Source organism: Sorex fumeus, unplaced genomic scaffold (assembly GCF_029834395.1).
Source record: "Sorex fumeus unplaced genomic scaffold, SorFum_2.1 ptg000035l, whole genome shotgun sequence".
Classification (NCBI taxonomy): Eukaryota; Metazoa; Chordata; class Mammalia; order Eulipotyphla; family Soricidae; genus Sorex; species Sorex fumeus.
Genome location: NW_026606092.1, coordinates 29,103,783 through 29,126,128, shown reverse-complemented (window position 1 = coordinate 29,126,128; position 22,346 = coordinate 29,103,783). Strand labels below are relative to the sequence as shown.

The window sequence follows — 22,346 nt, the reverse complement described above, 5'->3', positions numbered from 1 at the left end:
GCTCAAACTCTATTAGGATTATTGTTCAATTCACATGTTTGTTTTACAAATTGAAATTGGGACTCTGACTTGAGATGCTTCAAATATTTTCATTTTTTTATTTTTAAAATTAAAGTACCGTGATTTATATAGTTATATGTTGTTGAGTTTCAGTATTGCAGCTTTCCAACAGAGTCTCACCACCAGTGTCAACTTCCTTCTGCCTATGTCCCCAGGTTCCCTCCCACTCTTCAGCCTGCCTCCTAATTGGTTGTTATTGTTTGGATCTTATGCTTGCTGTTCTGAAGTTTATATATGTTTATGTATATGTATACCACATATACACATGCATATGCCTATACCACACGTCTATACTACCCATGTGCTTGAGGTCCCTGACCCTTATTTCTGCTATCTCCTATCCATTACTTGTTACTTCTCAGCACTCAGTTTCTTTATCTGCTTGTCCAGGGGAAACATGGCTACATGCCCTCTAAAACTAGGTACTTTATATTTGAAATTTTATATATATATATATATATGCACTTGTGTGTGTGTTTTAACTGGAAAAGCAGAAACTTTAGGGACACTTGATTATGTTCAGAAATAAAAATATTATTATGTTCAGGAAAGTATCTTCCCAAATAAACACTCATTAACATATATATGTATTAATTATTACCAAATTAATGTCAAAAAATGTATGAAGGAGCTACTGAAAGTCTGACTTTTTGGTAGAGGTATCCTCCCAAATAATGTAAGATTTGTTTAAATAAGACTTAAATATACCACATGCTATTACTAATCCAAAAAATACACACTATACATTGTCATTTTCAAAAAAAATCTGAACTTCTTCATCAATGATGTCAGTTTTACCTATTTAATCTATTATTTCACTTTCCTTTTTTTTGTAATGGAATACCTGATAATATATGATATTCCTCAGAATACCCTTTTCCAAATGTCTCATGCAAAAATATGCCAATACATTTTACTGTGTGTGTGGGGAGCAGTGCCCCACCCACCACATTGTTCAAGGGTTAATTTGAACAAAGTTTAACAATAGTTGTTAAGTAAAATAAAATTTGCATAGTTACTGAAATTTTTTAAAATGCCAGTAATATTAAAAATATAGCACTGGAGCACTGTCCTCCCATTGTTCATTGATTTGCTTGAGCAGGCACTGGTAACGTCTCCATTGTGAGACTTGTTATTGTTTGGGGCATATTGAATACACCACTGGGAGCTTGCCAGGCTTTGCCATGCAATCGTGATACTCTCGGTAGCTTGCCAAGCTTTCTGAGAGGCACGAGGGAATTGAAACCTGGTCGGCTGCATGCAAGGCAAGCACCCTACCCACTGTGTTATCACTACATTCCATTAAAAATATGGAAAGAGAATTTCAATTAAGTATAAGTTGAACATTTCATTTGGTCAGAATGCTTATGTACTTAAAAAGGCTATTATTCCGTAACTGTGATGGTGCCTCTATGTGTGTGCAGATGTGTGAATATTTGTGTGTAAATGCCATGCATTGTGGACTCAACTTACAATAGATTAAGACTGAAAAAGAATGATAAAAAAGAGCCCTCTCTTTCAGTCTGATTATCTGCTAGACTCTCTATTACTTTTCATAATATGCTTGAAAGGTTTTACTGTGCCTCAAGGGCAATGAAGCTGGTCTCATTTACAAAAATGAATTCAAATAGTATCTTTGCACTATCTTTTACTTCAGGAAGTTTTGTTCACTACCCGTTTTATTTGCTTCTTAGAAAAATAATATTTATCTCTATGGAATTAGGCACTACGTAGTTAATGAATCAGTAGTTTGGAAATCAGATAATTCCCAACTTAATTCCCAACTCAGACTTGTATGATATTGAGCAAATTTTTTCTTTCAAAACCACTGACTCCTAGTCTTTGAAATCATACAGATATTCCTGCATGGAAGTGCTTCCCATGTGAAAAGTACTGGCACAAGAGAGATGCTCCCCAAAATATTGGTTCCCTTGCCAGTTATTTGTGTTAGAAAATAATGATAAGTGAACTCCACAAGCATAAATAAATTTATTGCTATGCCACATTTCATGTTACTTTGAATTAGAAATGGCATTACTATTCTTCACGTCTTCTGCTTTTATAAACATCCTGGGAATAGAGAGTCACATGAGTGGAATTATTATCTAAATGAAAATATATGTATTTACAAATAAGTATCTTATATTTTTATTTGTTTTGTTATTGTTTTGGGCCACACAGAACTTCTAAGAACTTCCTCCTGGCCCTAAATTCAGGAATTACTCCTGGTGGCAATTGGCGAACCATATGAGTTCTGGAGAACAGAATACAGGTCAGCCATATGCAAGACAAAGGCCCTACCAGCTGAGCTATTTCTCTGGCATACAAGAGAGATTTCAGAAATTATACGAACATTTGAGACATGTGAAAGTAACTAAGGAGTCATTGATTTAGTCTTAATATCTATTAATTTAAAATGCCATTCCCCATTGTGTGAGTGTACACACACATCTATTTGTGAATATATAATCAAACATACTCAAATATACGTATATAGGATTAAGTGCTTTGTCGGATTATTAAATTGAGATAGTTAGTGCATTAGAATAAATGTTATATTTTCTCTCAACACACTGCAAATTTCAGCCACATGCCCTATCCATTTTGTATTTTGGCTACCACCATGCAGTAAGTGTTAATGTGATACTTTTGCTTAATATTTGAAGGTGAACATATCCAATAGAAAACTAGGATGATAAAATTCTTCTTATAGTGCTGAGGCAAATACATTGTTGTTGCCACCATTTTGCAGTAAAGCATATATTTCTTCCACCGTTTATCAGTATGCCAATAATGTCTGTGTCAAGCCTTTTGTGTCTGAATCATCTCTAGAAGAAGCCTGGTTTGTCCCTGTGCTGGATAATAAATGGGAGGTCTGCAGTGGCATCAACTTTTCTAATTGTCAAATGATTCACTGGAAGTTTTTCTTTCCTTTGCATAAATATAATAGCTCAAGCAACCATCTTTTTTTTTTTTTTTTGCACTTTTTGGATTTAGATACCAGGTGAAGTCTTCAAAATGAAAATGAAGTAATATAGGGATCCATATGTCTAACTGTTCTTCAAACTGTCTCAAGTTTGCATTAATGGGTGCCTTTCTTGATCTGGTTGACTGCAGGAAAGGAGGTATCAGGGAGTCTCTGCCCAGAGTCTCCTCCGCCTGAACGGATGACTTGTGAAATTCCATGCCGAATGGATTGTGTGGTGAGTGAGTGGACAAAGTGGTCATCCTGCTCCCAGTCTTGTTCAAATAAAAATTCAGATGGAAAACAGACCAGATCAAGGACAATCCTGGCATTGTCTGGCGAAGGTGAATAGAAGTAAACTTTTTACAGTAGAATAAATTCTTAAACTCTTAAAATAGAAATACTGGCTACAAGTTTATCTCTGTTGTCCTTGAATCCAAATCAGCAATTTTATTTTCATGCATGCCTTATCCCTTTAATCCTGTAGTTTATGCTGTGTTCGCATATTTGCCTCCATATTTTTAGTTCATATCTATGTACAGACCAATGATTATAAATAGATTTAGGTGTTTTTTTTACTTTAATATTTAAGGGAAAAATAAAATTGATTGACACGTATCCAACTTCTGCTATCTTATGCAGTTGGGAATATAAATGAAATATGTCTGGTAAAATGAGACATGATTCTCGGGTCGGCCGTGTGCAAGGCAAACAGGGTTGTGTTTTTGCCTTGCACATGGCCATCCGAGTTCAATTCTCAGCATCCCATATGGTGTTCTGAGCACCGCCAGGGGTAATTCCTGAGTACAGAGACAGGAGGAACCCCTGGGCATCACCGGGTGTGACCCAAAAAGCAAAAATAAAATAAAATAAAATAATAAAAATAGATTTTATCTTTCTTTGTTTGGGGGCCTCACCTGGCAGTGCTCAGGGCTTACTCCTGGGTCTGCACTCAGGAGTCACTCTCAGAGGGGTTTAGCAGACCATATTGGGTACCAGGGATTGAACATGCATCTGTCACATGAAAGGAAAGCATTTTACTTGCTGTACTACTGCTCTGCTTCCAGATTTTATTTATCTCGAATACAAAAAACCCTTAAGGTGGGCAGTGGAGTGAATTTATTTTTAATTTATGCATTCGCTGCATGATATTTAGCAAATAATATAGTTCCCAGGCCAATATAAGAAAAGAACCATGGCCTTGTGATAGAAGGAAGGCATCCTGATTCAAGCCTTTGGAAATATGTGTCAATAGGACTTTAAAGTAGCAAACATACCAATGCATGCATGTCTCCTTTTGTTTTATTTTTGCAGGTGGAAAACCATGTCCGCCTGTTCAGTCTCTTCAAGAACATCGATCCTGCAATGAGCATTCTTGTATGCAACTTTACTGGGAAACATCACCGTGGGGCCCATGTACTGAAGACACTTTGGTAACTGCCCTTAATGCAACCATTGCCTGGGATGGAGAAGCTTCCTGTGGTATGGGCATTCAGAAACGGAAGGTCTTCTGTGTCAAGACTCACATAGGACAAGTAGTGACCAAAAGGTATTATTATTGCTCTTAACAGAAATGAAATGATTATTGCACAACTGAGAACTTTAATCAAAAAACTCTTATCAAACATTAAATATGTTTGAGTATATACTGAAGTATTAATATTTTTAATTTTATTTTAACTCTGAATACAATATGATTCAAACAATGGTACACGGTTATAATATGGATCATTAGTAAAATTATTTTATCAAGGGTAAAAGCACTTAATAGTATGTAGAATGATTCTGAGTAGCACTGTAGCAATGTCCTCCAGTTGTTCATCGATTTGCTCGAGCAGGCCCAGTAACATCTCCATTGTGAGACTTGTTGTTACTGTGTTTGAAACATCAAATATGCCCCGGGTAGCTTGCCAGGCTTTGCTGTGTGGGTGAGATAATCTCGGTAACTTGCCGGGCTCTCTGAGAGGAGTGGAAGAATAGAAACTGGGTTGGCCAGGTCTGAGTAAATTAAAAAAAAATTTAGAACTGATGTCAGTTATAGATTCTTTCATTGTTTTTCATTATAGACTTGTTAGATTCATATGAAGTTAATCACTTAATCACTTAATTCCCGTTATTCATCGATTTACTCAAGCAGGTGCCAGTAACGTCTCCATTCATCCCAGTTGCGTGCTAGCGTAGCCCAATGGTATCTGTTCGTTCTAGGAACATGCAGAGCCTCAAACCGATCATTCAGGGTCTTGCAAAGAAGTCTGACCATCTTGTAGGTGGGCGTCCACGTGATCTTTTGATGTCCCGTGGAATCCAATCAGTAATGGCTCTAGTCCAGTGGTTGTCTGTAAACCTCATTACGTGTCCAGCCCATTTGATTTTTGATGTCTTGGAAAATGAGACAGCGTCCCTGATTCTTGAGCGTTGACGAAGATCAGAACTCTGGATTCTATCTCTCATTTGAGTGAATCGTGATATTTCAAGCATAGCTCTTTCCATTCCTCTTTGAGAGACCCAAATAGCATTCTCATCCTGTTTTCGTAGGGTCCAGGTCTCTGAGGCATATGTTAATGCAGGAAGAACAGTGGAATCAAAGAGATGTGCTCGTAGCTGGAGGTTCTTTGTCCTTTTAGTTATTTCTTCAATGTTCTTGAAGGCATTCCAAGCCGCTTTCTTCCTCCTGTGCAACTCAGGTGCCAGGTCATTCATCATGTTGATTTCTCGACCTAGAATTGATATGCCAAATCCAGTAATAAATGGATCTCATTCCCCATATGAAGTTATGTTCTATATTTTGAAAGTAGGGGTTATATTCATTTTAGGTTTCATTGTTTACTACAGTAATAAATTCATATAATTATTTTGCATGGAATTGTTTATGTACTTAAGTAGTTTAGGTTGTTATACATGTTATACTCTACCTAGAAATATAAATTTAAAAAATTTGAGAGAGAATTTGGACTTTGAGATTAGAATATAAATGTCAAAAATGTGACAAGTGATGAAGAAAAAGAAAATAAATAAATGGAGACCAAACTGTGGGATTTTCATGTCTAGACAAAGTGATAAGCCATAATTCTTCCACTGCAGTATCCCTGTGGAGAAGAAAATGTAAGAGACCTACGCAGTATTCAGAGACTGTATCTCTTAAGGCAGTTATAGTTTTCAACTTTCGTGTTTCTCCACAGTAGAGTGTGGACTGATCATATTGATATAGCCAAACATCACGGTCACGGTCATGGTCCTCCCGTTGTTCATCGATTTGCTCGAGCGGGCCCAGTAACGTCTTCATCTTGAGACTTCTTGTTACTGTGTTTGGCATATCGAATATGTCACGGGTAGCTTGCCAGGCTCTGCCGTGAGGGCTAGATACTCTCGGTAGCTTGCCTGGCTCTTCGAGAGGGGCGGAGGAATCGAACTCGGGTCGGCCATGTTGGCCGCTTGTAAGGCAAACTCCCTACCACTGTGCTATCGCTCCAGCCAAACATGGACATAATTACTGTATATCTCTTGATTCAGATTATATTCTAATTCATGAGGATATATTTTAACCTAAGAGACTTACAGAAATATTATACAGACAGAAAAAGTGTTTAATCTTTAAATTAATTGCAGTCTTGATAATATTTTATAATTTAATTTTTTCAACTGGCTAAAAGAGATTTATTAAATGTTCACTTGAATATACAGATAACTCTATGTGATTAGGCATAGAAAGAAACCTATGTGACTGGTATAGAGAGAAAGGTGACTAGGAGTATAAAGAAACTTTAATGAAGTGAATCAAACTATCAGATTTACTATATAGAACCACTTAGCATTTTTGAATTCTGAGTTTTTTACAAAATATTTCAACTTGTAACCACAATAGAAAAAAATGTACTTCATGTTAACATGTTTAGTTTTCAGCAAAGTATGTTTTATACTTGTATATACCAAGTTTATATTAGATATATATATACTTATTTCTCTCAATATATACTATATTTGAGACCAGTAATGACCAAATAATTTGACATCACATTTTAAAAGTCTTGCTAGGACATGACACATGGGCTGGAGCGATATACCACAGCAGTAGGGCATTTGCCTTGCAAGAGGCCACCCCGACCGACCCACGTTCGATTCCTCTGCCCCTCTTGGAGGGAAGCTACCGAGAGTATCTCACCCGAATGGCAAAGCCTGGCAAGCTACCTGTGACATATTTGGTATGCCAAACACAGTAACAACAAGTCTTACAATGGAGACGTTACTGGGCCTGCTCAAGCAAATCGATAAACAACAGGAGGACAGTGAAAATGTTAGGATATGAAAAATTGGCTAATATGTTCTTCTATATTTTCTTAATTCTCATAATTACTTTGGGAAGTTTTTATAAATGTTCCTGAGCACATAAGAATACTAAAATGTGATTATTTGATTAAACAAATATACTGGGGTCAGAGAGATAGTACAGCAGGTAAGGCCTTTGTCCTGAATACAACTATCCCAAGTAAAATCCACAGCACTATGCATGTCCTCCAAGCCCCTCCAGGAGTGATCTTTGAGCAGATAGTCAGCGTGTGCTCATAGTAAAAAACCTGGACAATAGCCAGATGTGGATTGACCCTTACCACTGCTCCCCCATCATAGGATCAAAAGTTTATGATTTAAAGCATAATTTACAAATTTAATGTATACTTGTTTGAAAATTTATATAACATATAATGAAGTATTATTGCAGTGAATAACCTCTAGTTTTGCTTGGTTTACCAGTATAGCGATGAATTGCACAGATGTCTTCCCAAACATATACACAGATATAAAGATATTGCTAATTCCTTTTTTGCACAGTTAATGAAGCTGGAGACTTAATTGCCTAGTTTTAATTCTTACTGTATGCCTCCGACAGTCATTTTAAATATGAGGAGTCTTCATGGGCTTTAGCAAAGTTAATTAAAAATTCTTAAGGTTAATGAAATTAATTGAGTTAAAAAAATAATATGCGGTGTCCAGTGAAGCTAGGCATTTGAGTGAGATTATCAACAGCAGAAAATATTCTTTGTTTTAACTTTGCAATAACATATAGTTTTGTTGTTTCTTTTGAAAGTCATTGCTGTGGGAAAATATCCCTTTGCACATCCTTAGGGGCAGGGGGAGAAGTATAGAAACAGAATAGAAAGCATAGCCCCTGGGCTTGAGAGAAAGAAGCATTTCCATTGAATTAATGGGCCAATATAATGCACTTTATCTCTAAACTAACTGAAGGAGGTACACAGTTTCTTGCAAGTTTTTGTTTCCCTGGCTTGGTGTTTTGAGTTCCATGTAATTGTAAGAACATTACCATTGGTAATGTTACCATTGGTAATGTTCTTACAAAAGGTAAGAAAATTACCTTTGTATGAGTAATAGAACTGATCATATCAGAAAATGAGAACTAGCTATGGTACAACTGGAACAGAAATAAGAGCTTGTCTGGATATTTCAGAAATTTGCTTACTGTTGTTTCATTACTTCATGTTTTCTTTTCAGTTATGATATACAAAAATCATAAATACAGATTCATAACACGTTCCTCCAAACATTCCAGTTTTCTGATAAGGAACTTTCTACTATTGTTGTGAAATCCCCTGGCATTCTGAGAGATAAAGTAACACAGAGCTCCAATTATTCATTTAATGTTTTAAAAGCTGGCAGTTTTTCCCCTCCTAACTCCGAGATGAAATGTCAGTTTCTGGTTTGCAGACTTGTTCTGAGAGACACAGCATTGTGTGTCTTCATCTTGATAAAGGAAGCTTAACTGGAATGTGGCAGTTCTTTGTCACTCAATTTGATGCATTTCAGCATTTATAAAGGTCTCAAGCCTACCAGGTGATCAAAAAAAAACATTATGGGTTATCCCAGTAAAAGTCCAGGAAATTATCTGTTCAGAATAAACAAACATTCATCCTTTTATCGAGAGCACTGTCAATCTAGAATCAGCATGTTATCGGAGAGTTCGAAGTATAAATTATGACAGAAAACACACTTTGTTTACAACTAATCAGTGAATCTATATTTTTCCCTGGATTTTAAGACTTTATATTTGTTTTAGAAGTGGCTAGATAAAGTAACTAATATCTCTAGTGATTTATTTTTATTCAGACTCTAACAGTACAGAATTTCAATATTCATGTATGGCCAATAGAGGTTTACACTAAAATATCATACTCTTAAGATGAGAGATCAGATAAAAATACATACCTAGAATGGGTGTGATGTGTATTAATGTGTGTTGGAGAATGGTGATTCCACCATCAAGCAAGTTTGCATAGTGGAAGCACACATGTACCCATATCCTCCCAAGCCAGCATCAAAAATTATCAGAAGCAGTTTTTTGTTTGTTTAATGGCAATCAATAATACATAAAAGTAAGTAACTTAAATTTTTTAAAGTAACAGTAATGTAAGATACTAATAATTTAAGGTGATTTTTGAAATCTTAAGAGTAAGTTTATGAAAATGGGGAAGGAAAGATTTTTAAAGAAGTAGACAAATGTGTATGTAAAAATGAAGAGGAAAGTGGACCTGTTGGAAAAGGCCAACGTTATTTGCCAAGGAAACAAATAAAAAGACTGTTCAACAGGAAAAAGAATATTCAAGTACTATGAAATAAGAAATTATATTTCAGTAGATCCCATAGTTCACATCCACTCTACAGGCAGTATTTCCTGAGTCTGACATATTACACTTATACTATTTTATGAAAGAATTTAGAAAAATATAAGTGTCCACATTATGGATATTAGCTGTAATATGCAGTTAATTATTTACTGTGTGATGTCAATGAAGGATAAAAGTAGTTGATTTCCTAAATGAAATTATTATATATTCCTAATTGTGTTTAAGGAAATCCCTTTAATACAAGATACCTAACCCAAAATTTCTGAAGTGCAGTACAGATATTTCAAATCTATTTTATTCATCTATTTGTAAATATTATTTTGATGTGCTTCCTATACTCAAATGTGCAACTAGAAAGCTATTACTACTGAAATTATACTTCCATTGTCAGCCATATACAGGTAATTCTGACAGAATAACCACTGGCTCAATTTTATTAGTAGACCCTCAAATGTAAATAAAAACACTTTTGGGAATGAGTTTGTATTTTTGCTATATCTTGTAAAACCTTTCATAAGTTTTCCAACCAGAATAGTCAGTCACAGTCACAGTCCTCCCGTTGTTCACCGATTTTGCTCGAGCGGGCCCAGTAACGTCTCCAATGGAGACTTTGTTGTTACTGTGTTTGGCATATCGAATACATCACGGGGAGCTTGCCAGGCTCTGCCTGAGGGCGAGATACTCTCGGTAGCTTGCAGGGCTCTCTGAGAGGGGCGGAGGAATCGAACTCGGGTCAGCCATGTTGGTTGCGTGCAAGGCAAATGCCCTACCTCTGTGCTATCGCTCCAGCCCAACCAGAATAGATTCTTTAAAATGCACTCTCCCGAGAACAGATGACTGGTTAAAGAAACTTTGATACATCTACACAATGGAGTACTATATAGCTGTTAGAAAAAATGAAGTCATGAAATTTACATACAAATGGTACTACATGGAAAGTATCATGCTAAGTGAAATGAGTCAGAAAAAGAGGGACAGACATAGAAAGATTGCATTCATCTGGGGAATATAAAGTAACAAAATAGGAGACTAACACCCAAGAATAGCCGAGATAAGTACCAGGAGGTTCACTCCATGGCTTGGAGGCCAGCCCCACATGCAAGGGGAAAAGGCTGCTCAGATAGAGAAGGGAGGACCAAATAAAGGCTTGTTGGGAGGATCTCCAAGGATGAGAGATGCATGCTGAAAGTAGACTATAGACAGAACATGATTGTCACTCAATGCCTCTTTTGCAAACCTCAGCACCCAAAAAGAGAGAAAGAGAACAAAAGGGAATGCCCTGCCACAGAGGCGGGGGTGGGGGGTATGGGGGGGGTGGGAGGGATACTGGGATCAGTGGTGGTGGAAAATGGGCACTGGTGGAGGAATGGATATTCGTTCATTTTATAATTGAAACCCAAGCACAAAAATTTGTAAGTCTACAACTGTACCTTATGGTGCTTCACTAATAGAAATTTAAAAAATAAAAAAATAAAGAAAACATAAAATGCACTCTGTCCTCAAAAAGATACCCTTCTTTCCTAAACTTATTATTTTGATTGTATGTATCTATTGTATAAATGTATGTGGCATGTGTCTGTGTCTGTGTTTAGAGCACTTAATAATTGTACTACTAACAATTTCCTAGGAATTTTTTCTATTTCAAATTTTTTTAATTAAAGTGTTTTATACTCCATAGTAGAAATAAAATAATATAAAGGGACTGGTGATGGAAAGAAACAGTTTTCATCATATGCCACTTTATTCAGTATGCTGCATCCCCTCCCCACCCCAAAAAAAAGGTTATTTTCCATAGTGCTCATAATAAGTGTGGGGTGTAAGAGTTATTTATTGATTAATCAATTATGGGGTCTGTTGGTGCTCAGAAACCACCAGCACACCTCAGTACTAGTGTTCGAAATCCAACTCAGGAAGTAACAAAGGATATACAAGCGATCTATTTTCTCAAGCCCTTTAGTCATTTATTTTTCAAATTCTGCAGGGCTTTAGATTTGTGGGTAGTTTAATGTGAATTTTGTCAAATATTATGTTTTATTTATTTAGTTTTGAATAAATTGAACTATCACAAATGGTTGATTCCTCCCCAGCGTATCTTCAAAGCAGTTATAGATATTTTTCACATGTGGATACTGATAAATGACTATTAAGGCGTGTGCATAAAAGCCCCTACCATTTCTACAGCCCTAGACACCAGAGTTCTTTGTGACCTTGTGTAAGACTTCATGTGGTTCAACAATTCAACAACACGCCAGAAAATGCTGTACATTGTGCAGCATGTAACAATGCGGAGTCTTATGTCTACCGTGCTCCCATCCACTCCTCTGTTTCCTGCTCTACTGTTGGCAACCTCATCGTTAATTTCTTCTTGTGTCTTCGTGTGTCTTTATGTCACTACAGAAAGCACAAGTACATATCAATATCCCCTCTTTTTGAGTATTTCCCTATCAATTCAAAGTGGAGCTCTAATTTTTAGATATTATTTGTAAATCTCCTCATTGATCACTTTTATATTTCCATCCCTAGGCCCTTGTCAGGAAAGCAAATGAACCTCATTCCTGACTGTCCAACGTCTACCACATTGTTAGTGTTTTGTTATTTGGTTATATTAGAACCTTTATTTAATATTCCCAAAAGTTGACTTCCTTTTCTCTTATTATTTGTTTGTGCGAAGACTCAAGTCTCTCTGTGACTCTTTCCTTCACCCTACTTGTGCTCATTTCATCTTCACTCCATATGGTAAGAAAAATGCAATATGGAATCTATTTCACAGTTCAATCCAATATGAATTACTTCTATAGGTTAAAAACTAAAAAGCCATTTTTTCATAATTATGTTTTAAAAGGTTTGATACCAGATACATCTGTCTTTTTGAATAACATATTTTTCTTCCTTTTCTCCTTCAACCACTACTGGTAGTAGCTTTTTTCTTAGTGCTTGAAATCTAGACTATGCTTGAGTTTTCATGTTGTTATTTTGTTTAAAATTGTGGACTTTTTCATCTAATTGAACCTTTTATCATTTACTCAATTTTTACTCATCTCTTCAGTTTCTCTCTTCTATCTGCTATTCCGTTCTGCTAGAAGATATATTCTTTGAACTTGCTAGACTGGTGATATTTGCTATCATAAAATTCTTCAAGTGCTTTGTTTCTTTGTTGCCGTAGGTCCATTACTTACTTTTCCACCACTTCAGGTTATTATCTGACAATGCTTATAATACCCCTTACTATTGTCATTAGAAATGCACAAAAGGATATAGACAAAACACATAGCTCAGCTCTCTCTTTCTAATGTCAGAATTAATGCTATTGAAATTCATAAACATTGTCTCCGTGCTTTATAAAAACTTAAGAGGAAAAGAACCCACATATATGTTGCAGACCACTTTGCTATTTTTCTTCTTGGCATATAACTGCTTTATATGATAATAAATTATTTTTTATCCTTTTGAATTCATAAAAGCAAGCAAACTAGAAAACAAACATCAGCTCATTTGCCACTTTCTTTGATTTTAGTCTAATGAATGCATTGTCTGTTTTGCTTTTTTCCCAGAGCATGAAAATTAAGTTTTCATCAAAATAACAATTGAAATGCTTCACTCAGTATTAAATTAATGTATTTGTTATTTGCAGCTCTTCATAGTTTGATTACTCCAACTCATGAATCTGAATATCCTAAAGTGATATTTTGAATTACTTAAAATTTGAGTTATATTTATTACATATATAAGTGAACTTTCATATCCAAGTATTATGTTTCTCCCACTTTTTTCTCCCTTGGTCTTTGGGTCATACTGGTGGTGCCCTGGGCTTACTTCTGTATCTTGCTCAGGAATCGCTCCAGGTGATTTTGGGGAGACCAAATGCAGTAAAAGGGACTGAACAAGGGTTGGCAGTGTGTGAGTCAAGCATCTTACCCCTGTACTATCTCATTGGCTCTAATTTTCATTTGAAGGATATTACTGTATTTAATGTATTGCCCTAAGTAAATGACTTCTCAAAAAAAAAATATCAGATTTGTTAATTCTGAGAACAAAATAAATGTAATTGGAATATATGCTCATAGAGAAACACTCATCTGCGTTGTTTATTAGTTTCAAGTATGTTTTCCTGGTCTTGTGAAAATCAGTTTGGTCTCTGAGTCAAGAGACCTTTAATCTATTTCTGTTTTATTTCTGGCTGTGTGCCTGGCTTTGAGCACTTGGAAAAGTGACTTCATTTTAAAGTCTTTCCTATTTGAAGAAGGAATAGCCCTCAGTGCTTTATGTTTTTAAATCTATAACTTTATGTAAAACCATTACATTTCCCAGGAGGAATTGATATGGTCTTTTTCCACTGGCAGATGTCCAGATTCTACTCGGCCTGAAACAGTGCGCCCTTGTTTTCTTCCATGCAAAAAAGACTGTGTTGTGACCTCTTTCAGCAAGTGGACACCCTGCCCAAGGTTGTGCCAGCCAGGTAGGAGATGCTGCTTCCTTCGTACTTCTTTTCCTCACTGCCTGACTATCTTCTCCTTTGCTAAATAAGTGAGTTTATAGAAAGTGCCTTTGTTTTCTCCTGTGCAAGGTACCATAGGAAATAGGTTTGTCAAAGTTTGAAACCAAGGACTTAGTTTTCTAGATCTATCTTAACTTAGCAGGAAAGTACAGTGTATTACAATGTTTAAAAGTGTGGCTTATTAAAATTCATCGTCTTTTATTTTTTTCCTGTTTAACAACCATATGCGAGCACTTATAATCCACACACTCTTTTTTTGTAGTTTCTGTGTTTGACTCTTGAACTTCTTTATTAGAATAGAGACCTGGAAGTACTATGCTTAGGTCACTAATAAATAAAAACCTGCTGAAGAATAGGGGCACATACTTTAAAATGGTTTAAGAGGGTAGTTAATTCATTTTAAAATACTAGTATTCCTTTAGTATTTATTGCAGTGCTTTATATAGCTATATATTTGGAAAGCTGTTATCTAGAATGCTTGATACTTAAATCCTTAAGTAAAGAATAACAAGGGATTAGATTAGAGAAATTGTACAGATTGTACACTCGCCTTGAATGCAGCCAACGTCAGTTCACCATGGAAATTTTCTCCCCTCAAGTAAAGCCTCATTCACTCTGTTGCCACATTTTCTTCATTGGAGAGTGTAGATGAAAGTAAACTGTTATGCAAAGAGAGATTCTATAACATAGTTGAGCACATTATGGATTTTCTTGGAAAATTTTATAACAGAGTATCTAGGATTCCCCGAAAATACTCTGAATCATACAGCTTCATTTTGGTTGGAATAAATATATGACCTGTATTGATAGAGATCCAACTGCCATGTCAAATTGTCTATCAGTGATTGCCATGGGCAATGCTAGTTGTTGCAGATGTCATCATCACTGTCTTATATTGCAGTGGTGGTGTACCTACATTATGTATTTTTAATAGAAACATCATTTTATCTTTTTATTGATTCTTTTTCATAGAGTCAATGTAGTAGTATCCCATGAGCTTTGTTTATGGGGAGAAACAGAAATAACTATACTGAATATGAAAGAGCACTACAAACATAAGAGACTGATTTTGTGTGTCTTTGGAGAGTTAGAGAGTTAGTTAGGAGAGTTATCTCTTTTAAAATTATCCAAAGAATATTTTCCTGTATTAAAGTCTAAAGTACTTGAGTTGGATAAAGTTTGTTGAGTGTGAAAATATCAGTTCTAGATCAATCCCTATGATCTCTATTCAAAAGTATTCTAAAGTCTGTATCTTGTGGGATGATTTTTGGAATTTTAATGATAATGTGCTTTAAAAAAATCTCAAGCTCTTAAAAATATATATTTAAGAATGTAAAATTTTCAATCGATGAAAATAAAATTTGAGGTACTGTTCTGTTTTTAGGTTTTTTTTTCTTGTGAGGGGTTAGCATAATTAATCTACTAAAATATTTTAAGAAAATAAAGAAAGAATTTAAAAGAATACCCTAGTGGCATCTAGACATTGTTACTAGAGATGTCAAGTCCTCTGATACATAGGAAGTGTATTAACTTTGTTGAGCGAGTGTACCCTAGTGGCGAGAGATGACTTCAGTGATGTATTCTGCATTTCAGAAAATTCTCCTTGCTGTCAATCTTCTCTTAGCAATAAGTTTGGAGGAATTGTTAGCATATAAAATAATTTTTCTTCCTGCAATTTTAATTTTTACTTCAATTTCCAGAGATTCAATTAGTTATTTAAATAGGTGGCATTTTAATCAATAGAGATCTAAGCTTTTGTGGTCTCTTTATTGCCAATCTTTTAAGCCTAGATGATTCTTATCACATCTTGATAGCCAGAGGGCCTGGATGAGCAAAAATTAAATTTTCAGATTTCTCACTTCAGTTTTATTTGCATCGGTGTTTCGTTTATGCCCTGGAACTTATATATTATTTAATAACCATGGGTTAATCAGAGAGGGCTGTGAGAGGTGATATAGAAGAAAATAATACCACTAAACCTATTATTCTCTAAATTTATTTCCCTTTGATAGTCTGGAATCATTATTAAAATGTAGATTTTCAGCTCAGTGCTGAGACATTATGATTATAAAACTGTCACATGGTTCCCCAAAGTTTGAGTTGTAATGGGAATTACAATTACAATCCTTCAGAATAGTGTGCTTCAGAATGGCAATGCACTTCCTGCATATGACGGAAAAGTACTCTAGTTTCATCAACAAACACATTTTACGTTCTAGTCATACGACATATATTTTTACCATTTTTGTGCAGTGTGGTCTTCATAGCACAATAATAAAAAAAAAAGTGAATACAAGCATAGATGTTAGGGCCAGTGGCCAGGATTATGTTCCAAGATTTGCTCTTACTGTGGGCACAGTACTTAATCTCTTTGTGAATCAATTTTCTTATTTGTAAAATTAGCTTAAGAGTCTTGTCTACATATAACATCTACAATTAGATTACTGCTTTGCTTAGGGTAAGCACTCAACAAATGCTTGATAGATATTCTAAGTTCTGTACCTGCTGTGTGTGAGCCTGGCATTGTTTTCAATACCTCTTTCACCTGTATCCCCAAGTCTGTTCATCCCAGGTAACTGCTTAAGTCCTTCTCTTATGATTTCTGCCTTCATCTCCAAACTACATTAAACCCTATTCATCCGCCTTATTTTATAGATCATTTTGTAGCATCCTCCATGTCCCAAATTTATCACTACCATCGTTATCTTTCCTTGTTAAAATGTTCTTTCATTAGTGTACTTTAATATTGACAGAAGAATGTGGATTTGAATCCAGGCAGAAGATACTCACTATACTTAATAGTGTGCTTCAAAAACACTTTAGGAAATGTTGGTCCAAAACAGCATTTCTCAAGTTCTAATGTTCATGGAAATTTTCTGGGAGATACTATTAAAATACAGATTTGAATTTACTTAAAATTCAAATGTCCTGGATTTTTATTTTTCTACATGTTGTGCAGTGAAATATGTACATTGTTTATGAATTTCCAAGTAAGAATGGGATTTTTTATACATTTTTGAGAAAGAAAATGGCAGTGGCAATGTTTAAAGTAAAAATCATGGGCCAACGACTTGCCAACAGGGAGGAACACTTGTGAGTGGATGTATTATCTCAATGGTTAATCTAATTGAAAACCAGTACTATAATGGGTGTAAGAAAGTAGAAACCTTTACTAATGATTGTGCAGAAGTGCATTTGCTGAATGTCTCTATTTTAGAAGAGGTTAGTGTCTCTGTGATCCTGAATTTGGCCACATAATGGAAAATCGTGCAGCTCTATAAAATATACTGACAATTGAGTTTTACTCCTAGATTGTGATTCAATAGACATGTAGTATATTCTGGGTGTCATGGAAATGTGTGACTTACAAACCAAATAAATCCAAAACATACTGAAAAGCCAATATGATATCAGAGCACTGAGGGTATCAGTAATTGATAAGCTTGGCTGTCATTGTTTCTGGTTGGATTCATAAGCAAAGTAGCTATGGCATAAATATTCTTAAGTCCCAGTAATAACTAAATGCTCAAAAGCCATTTTGATAGCTTTGTTGCTATTTTAACTTATCACTTCTTCAACTTGTAAATGAAATATCAGTCTGAAATATCTAATAAAGCTTAAAGTATAAATATTTTGCTTCTTGTGGAGATTCTTAGCTCTGTAGTGTTTTCGTTAAGCAGTGAACAAGACTCAATTTAGCTCACTTTACTAGGATTTTTATGTTAAATGATTTTCCAATATTAAAACTCACCTTGAGCATATTATAACTGGTAGGAATGAAAAACACTAATCAAGTGCTCTATAATGTGTTGGGTATGTTCACATGAGATCACAGCTTATAGTCTTCCACTTATAGCCATAATATCTAATGTTTGTAGGATTACAAATCAGCAATTATTTCCCAGATTTCTATAGACCACATTAATATGTTCTCAAATTTTAACATATAGTTATATGAATTATATATATATGCATAAACTAATACAATGTTAGATGCAAAATATTCATAGAACATTCTCTGTCACTGTACTTAGATATAATGATTAACTCACTTAATTTACTTATATTTCAGTTCTACCATCTACAACAAACTTAGTAATGTGAAATTATTCTTATATGTGTATAGCACTTCCATGGATGGGAAACTTATGAAGAAAATAAAGTTGTTATACTGGAAGAATAGATGTGATTGATTCAAAGTAGACCTTCCTGCAGATACCTAAAAGCTATGGGACTCGAAGTTACTTATCAGTCTCAACAATTATAGATAGATTTAGGAGTTTCTTTAACTTTTATCTCTTTTGACAAAACTAGAAAATAGTGCATCATGAGTAAGAAAGGCCACAAGCAAACTGCTACTGAAAATTGGTAGGAAATTTTATTTGATGATAGTCTGTGACTTAGTGGCAAATCTCACAGTGTCATGTGTTGAGATTCTCAACAAGATAGCAATGTGACTATTATATGTAGGTGGTTTAGCATAGTGTTTAATAATGTAATCACTGTATATTTATATATATATTTAAATATTAAATATAGATGCTCTCAGCTGGAAGGGTAAGATTCTTGCATTGCACACAACCAACAAATGTTGTAACCCCAGTATTGCGTATCATTTCCTGATCTTCTCTGGAGTAATTTCTGAGCACAAAGCCAGGTGTGGCTAAATTCCCATCACTTAATCACTTAACTTCCCGTTAGTCGTCGATTTGCTCGAGCGGGCGCCAGTAACGTCTCCATTTGTCCCTGTCGCGTGCTAGTGTAGCCCAATGGCATCTGTTCGTTCCGGGAACATGAAGGGCCTCAAACCGATCGTTCATGATCTTGACGAAGAAGTCTGACCATCTGGTAGGTGGGCGGCCACGTGGTCTCTTGACATCCCGTGGAATCCAATCAGTAACAGCTCTAGTCAAATTATGGGAATTTCGTTTTCGTTTAAAGACGAAATTCCCATAATTAAATAAAAACGAATATGGAATATAGGCTCTGAATGAATATGGAATATACAACACTGTTTCCACTTTCTTCTCATGCATATTACTTTGGATTCACATTAAAATTTCTGTATTTGGTGTCCAGAGAGGGAGTACAGCTGGCAGGTCTTGGGTTGCAAGTAGCCAACTCTGGTTTGATCACAGGTATGCAATATGGTCCTCCAAACCCCACCACGATTGATCCCTGAGTGTTGATCCATGAGTAATCCCTGAGTACTCTGAGGTATGGCTCAAGTATAAGAAAATAATAACGAACCAATTAATTAAAATGCTGCATCTAAGGGTCAGAAAGAGAGTACAGCAGGTGCTTCGCTTGCACACAGCTCATAGTTGACCTGGTTTTGATCCTCGGTACCACCGTGTATCTTTCCTTTACCCCTGTCAGAAGTGATCCCTGAGCGAAGATCAAGGAATTAACTCTCAGCACACCCAGGTGTTGCCTCTCAGCATACCCCAAACCAAGAATTAATAATAAAATTGCTTGATTTCAGTTTCCTTTTTATTAATGAAAAAATTATTAGGCATGGTGTAGAAAATAGATTAAAGGTAATGAGAATGTGATTGTAATAATACCTAGTAATAGAAATGTATTAACATCACTGTTAGTAATACATAAAATATTAAGATAAAGGTTCTTGTCTTTTATTAGTAGTATGCCCGGCATTATCTGTGATGCCTCTTCTTCCAATGACTGTATTTTTCTTGGACAAATTATAAAATTTGAGGGCATTTGTCATCACTAATTTGTTCAATGAACTTTTAGTTAGTAGCACAAAATCTAGTGTCTGAGGGCCACTTCGTAGTTGTTTCTGAATAAATTAATAAGCGAACTGTCTATATTTCCCTCAATAAGCTCTAAATCCTAACGATTTTCCTACCATTTAGAAAAAGCCACTGATCAACAGGTCTAAATTAAACTTCAGTTCAGAGATTGGAGTTTTTAGTGTGACCTGCAGCTCTCACGGAGAAAAGTAATAGCCAGTTGGAAAGCGTCCTCAGTTCACTCTCCTTCCTCCAATTGTCTGTTTTTCTTAACTTCATTTAGATATTCATTTACAAGGATATGAAATTCATAGTTATAAATAACTAGCTGTTTTTTTTTCTGGCAGTAGCCCCACTGAGTAGATCTAATTGTATACAACTAACATACAGGAAACCCTGACTCAGCTGATCAAGATTGCTGACCATGTGAGAGAAAAGAGCAAGTTGTGGAATTCATGAATCCAGTGCTTTCCTGTTTTCATTCCACAATAACAAAGCATTTTTGATTTACATAATTGTTCCTAATTTTGCTTGCATATTGCAATTCAAGAATTTCAAATCTATAGTACAGTCTGTCTTATTAGCCCTGTTCCTTAGATGGGACAACAGACTCTTCAAGGGACTCATTGGTGGTTACGTGGTCCAAAAAGAACAAAGACCAAGTACTGTTTCACTTATATTTGTTACACATTGTAGGTGGACATGATATGACAGATTACTTTTTAAGAGATATAAAAGAGTCTCCAGAAACCTACAATAACATACATCAATGTTCACTGTCACTGTCACTGTCCTCTCTTGTTGTTCATCAATTTGCTTGAGCGGGCCCCAGTAACGTCTCACAACAAATTGTGAGATTTGTTATTGTTTTGGGCATATCAAATACATCACAGGTAGCTTTCCAGGCTTTCCCGTGCTGGCGAGATATTTTGGTAGCTTGTCAGGCTCTCCGAGAGGGGAGGAGGAATCGAACCCAGGTCAGCTGCTTACAAGGCAAATGCCCTACCTGCTGTGCTCTCACTCCAGTCCAACATCAATGCTATCTCAAATAAACAATAAATTTAATTAAACATACTTAATAAATAACGTAGATTTTATTGTTTCATTATTACCTCAGTCTTATACGTGAAGAACTCTCGTTAATTGATAAAATTAATACTTCTATATAAGATCTGAAATTGCAAAATTAATATTAATGGCAAAATCATGTAGAATCCCTATTCAACAGTGCTTTCTGGACCGTCTCCATGTTTTAAGCACTGGGCTAGGTTAATAGTGTGGACATGTATTATGGGGAGTAAGTCAGATACGTTCATTGCATTATGGGGGGAAAAGTCTAGTTAAGAGAGATAGGGGGACTGGTCACATAATTTTCTGAATAAATGTGCAGTGACAAATTGTAGTATATGCTGTGCAGAACTTCACTGTTTTATGAGAGAAGGGAAATTAAAGTTCCCATTTGCCTTAAGTAACTTTCTCCTCATCACGTCTGCTAAGTTAGTCTTACAAAGCTATAAATTCTTGCCTCTCTAAAGAACTTGCCTTGATCCTTCTTCTGGAAAGAACCACTTATGCCACTTGAGTCCTATAAACAAATCTGAATAGCTTGTATTCTTCCTATTAGAAAAGGTGTTTAGTGTTCCTCTGAAAGAATCTGGGGACATTGAGAGATAGAGCCTTATCATCTTTTATTATCGAAAGTGTTTAGTAATAAACTTGGGGCAGATAAACTCAGTAAGTCTATTCCAAAACCCCAAATAAATGGGTGGCACTTAGAATTAATCTACTTAAGTGAATCTAGAAAACTTAAAAAGAAAGTTCATCTATCTTTACAACAACATTTCTTTTTTTTTTCTATTTGGGTCACACCCAGAAATGCTCAAGGTTTAATCTTGACTTTGCATTCAGGAATTATTCCTGGAAGTGCTTGGGGGACCATATGCGATGCCAGGGATCAAATCTGGGTCAGTCATGTGCAAGGCAAATGCCCTATCTGCTGTACTATTGCTCAGACCCACAACAACATTCTTTCAGAAATAATTGGCATATCTTACTGCAATATTATCCCTGAGGGTTTGTTTCTTTTGTAATATAAGATAAGGGCATATGCTACCTTTCAGGCTCCTAAAATTATTCAAGAATAAAACTTAAAACATAAACAAATTTCTGAAAGTAGAGTCTATGGTCTTCCACCTTAGAATTACCTGGAATGATTGTTAAAATAGAAAATGTTCCAGATTGTGAAACCAGGACCAGGACCAAAGAATAATTTTCACTTTAAAACAAAATTCCAAATAATTATTAGACACATTAAAGTTGAAAAAACACTTGATAACTTGATCACTTGACATCCCATTACTCATCTATTTGCTCGAATGGGCGCCATTAGCGTCTCTATTCATTCCTGTCACGTGCTAGTGTAGCCCAGTGGCGTATGC

At 35.5% G+C, this 22,346-nt stretch overlaps 1 protein-coding gene across 1 annotated transcript in view; it reads left to right on the top strand.

The window, feature by feature from the left end:
• The window catches only part of THSD7B (thrombospondin type 1 domain containing 7B), a 975,852-nt gene that overhangs the window by 520,191 nt on the left and 433,315 nt on the right, over window positions 1-22,346 (top strand). Inside the window, exons 8-10 of the mRNA XM_056117681.1 lie at window positions 3,178-3,369; window positions 4,340-4,574; window positions 13,998-14,113. Of these exons, the coding sequence (XP_055973656.1) occupies window positions 3,178-3,369; window positions 4,340-4,574; window positions 13,998-14,113 (543 nt within the window). The remainder of the gene's footprint in view (window positions 1-3,177; window positions 3,370-4,339; window positions 4,575-13,997; window positions 14,114-22,346) is intronic.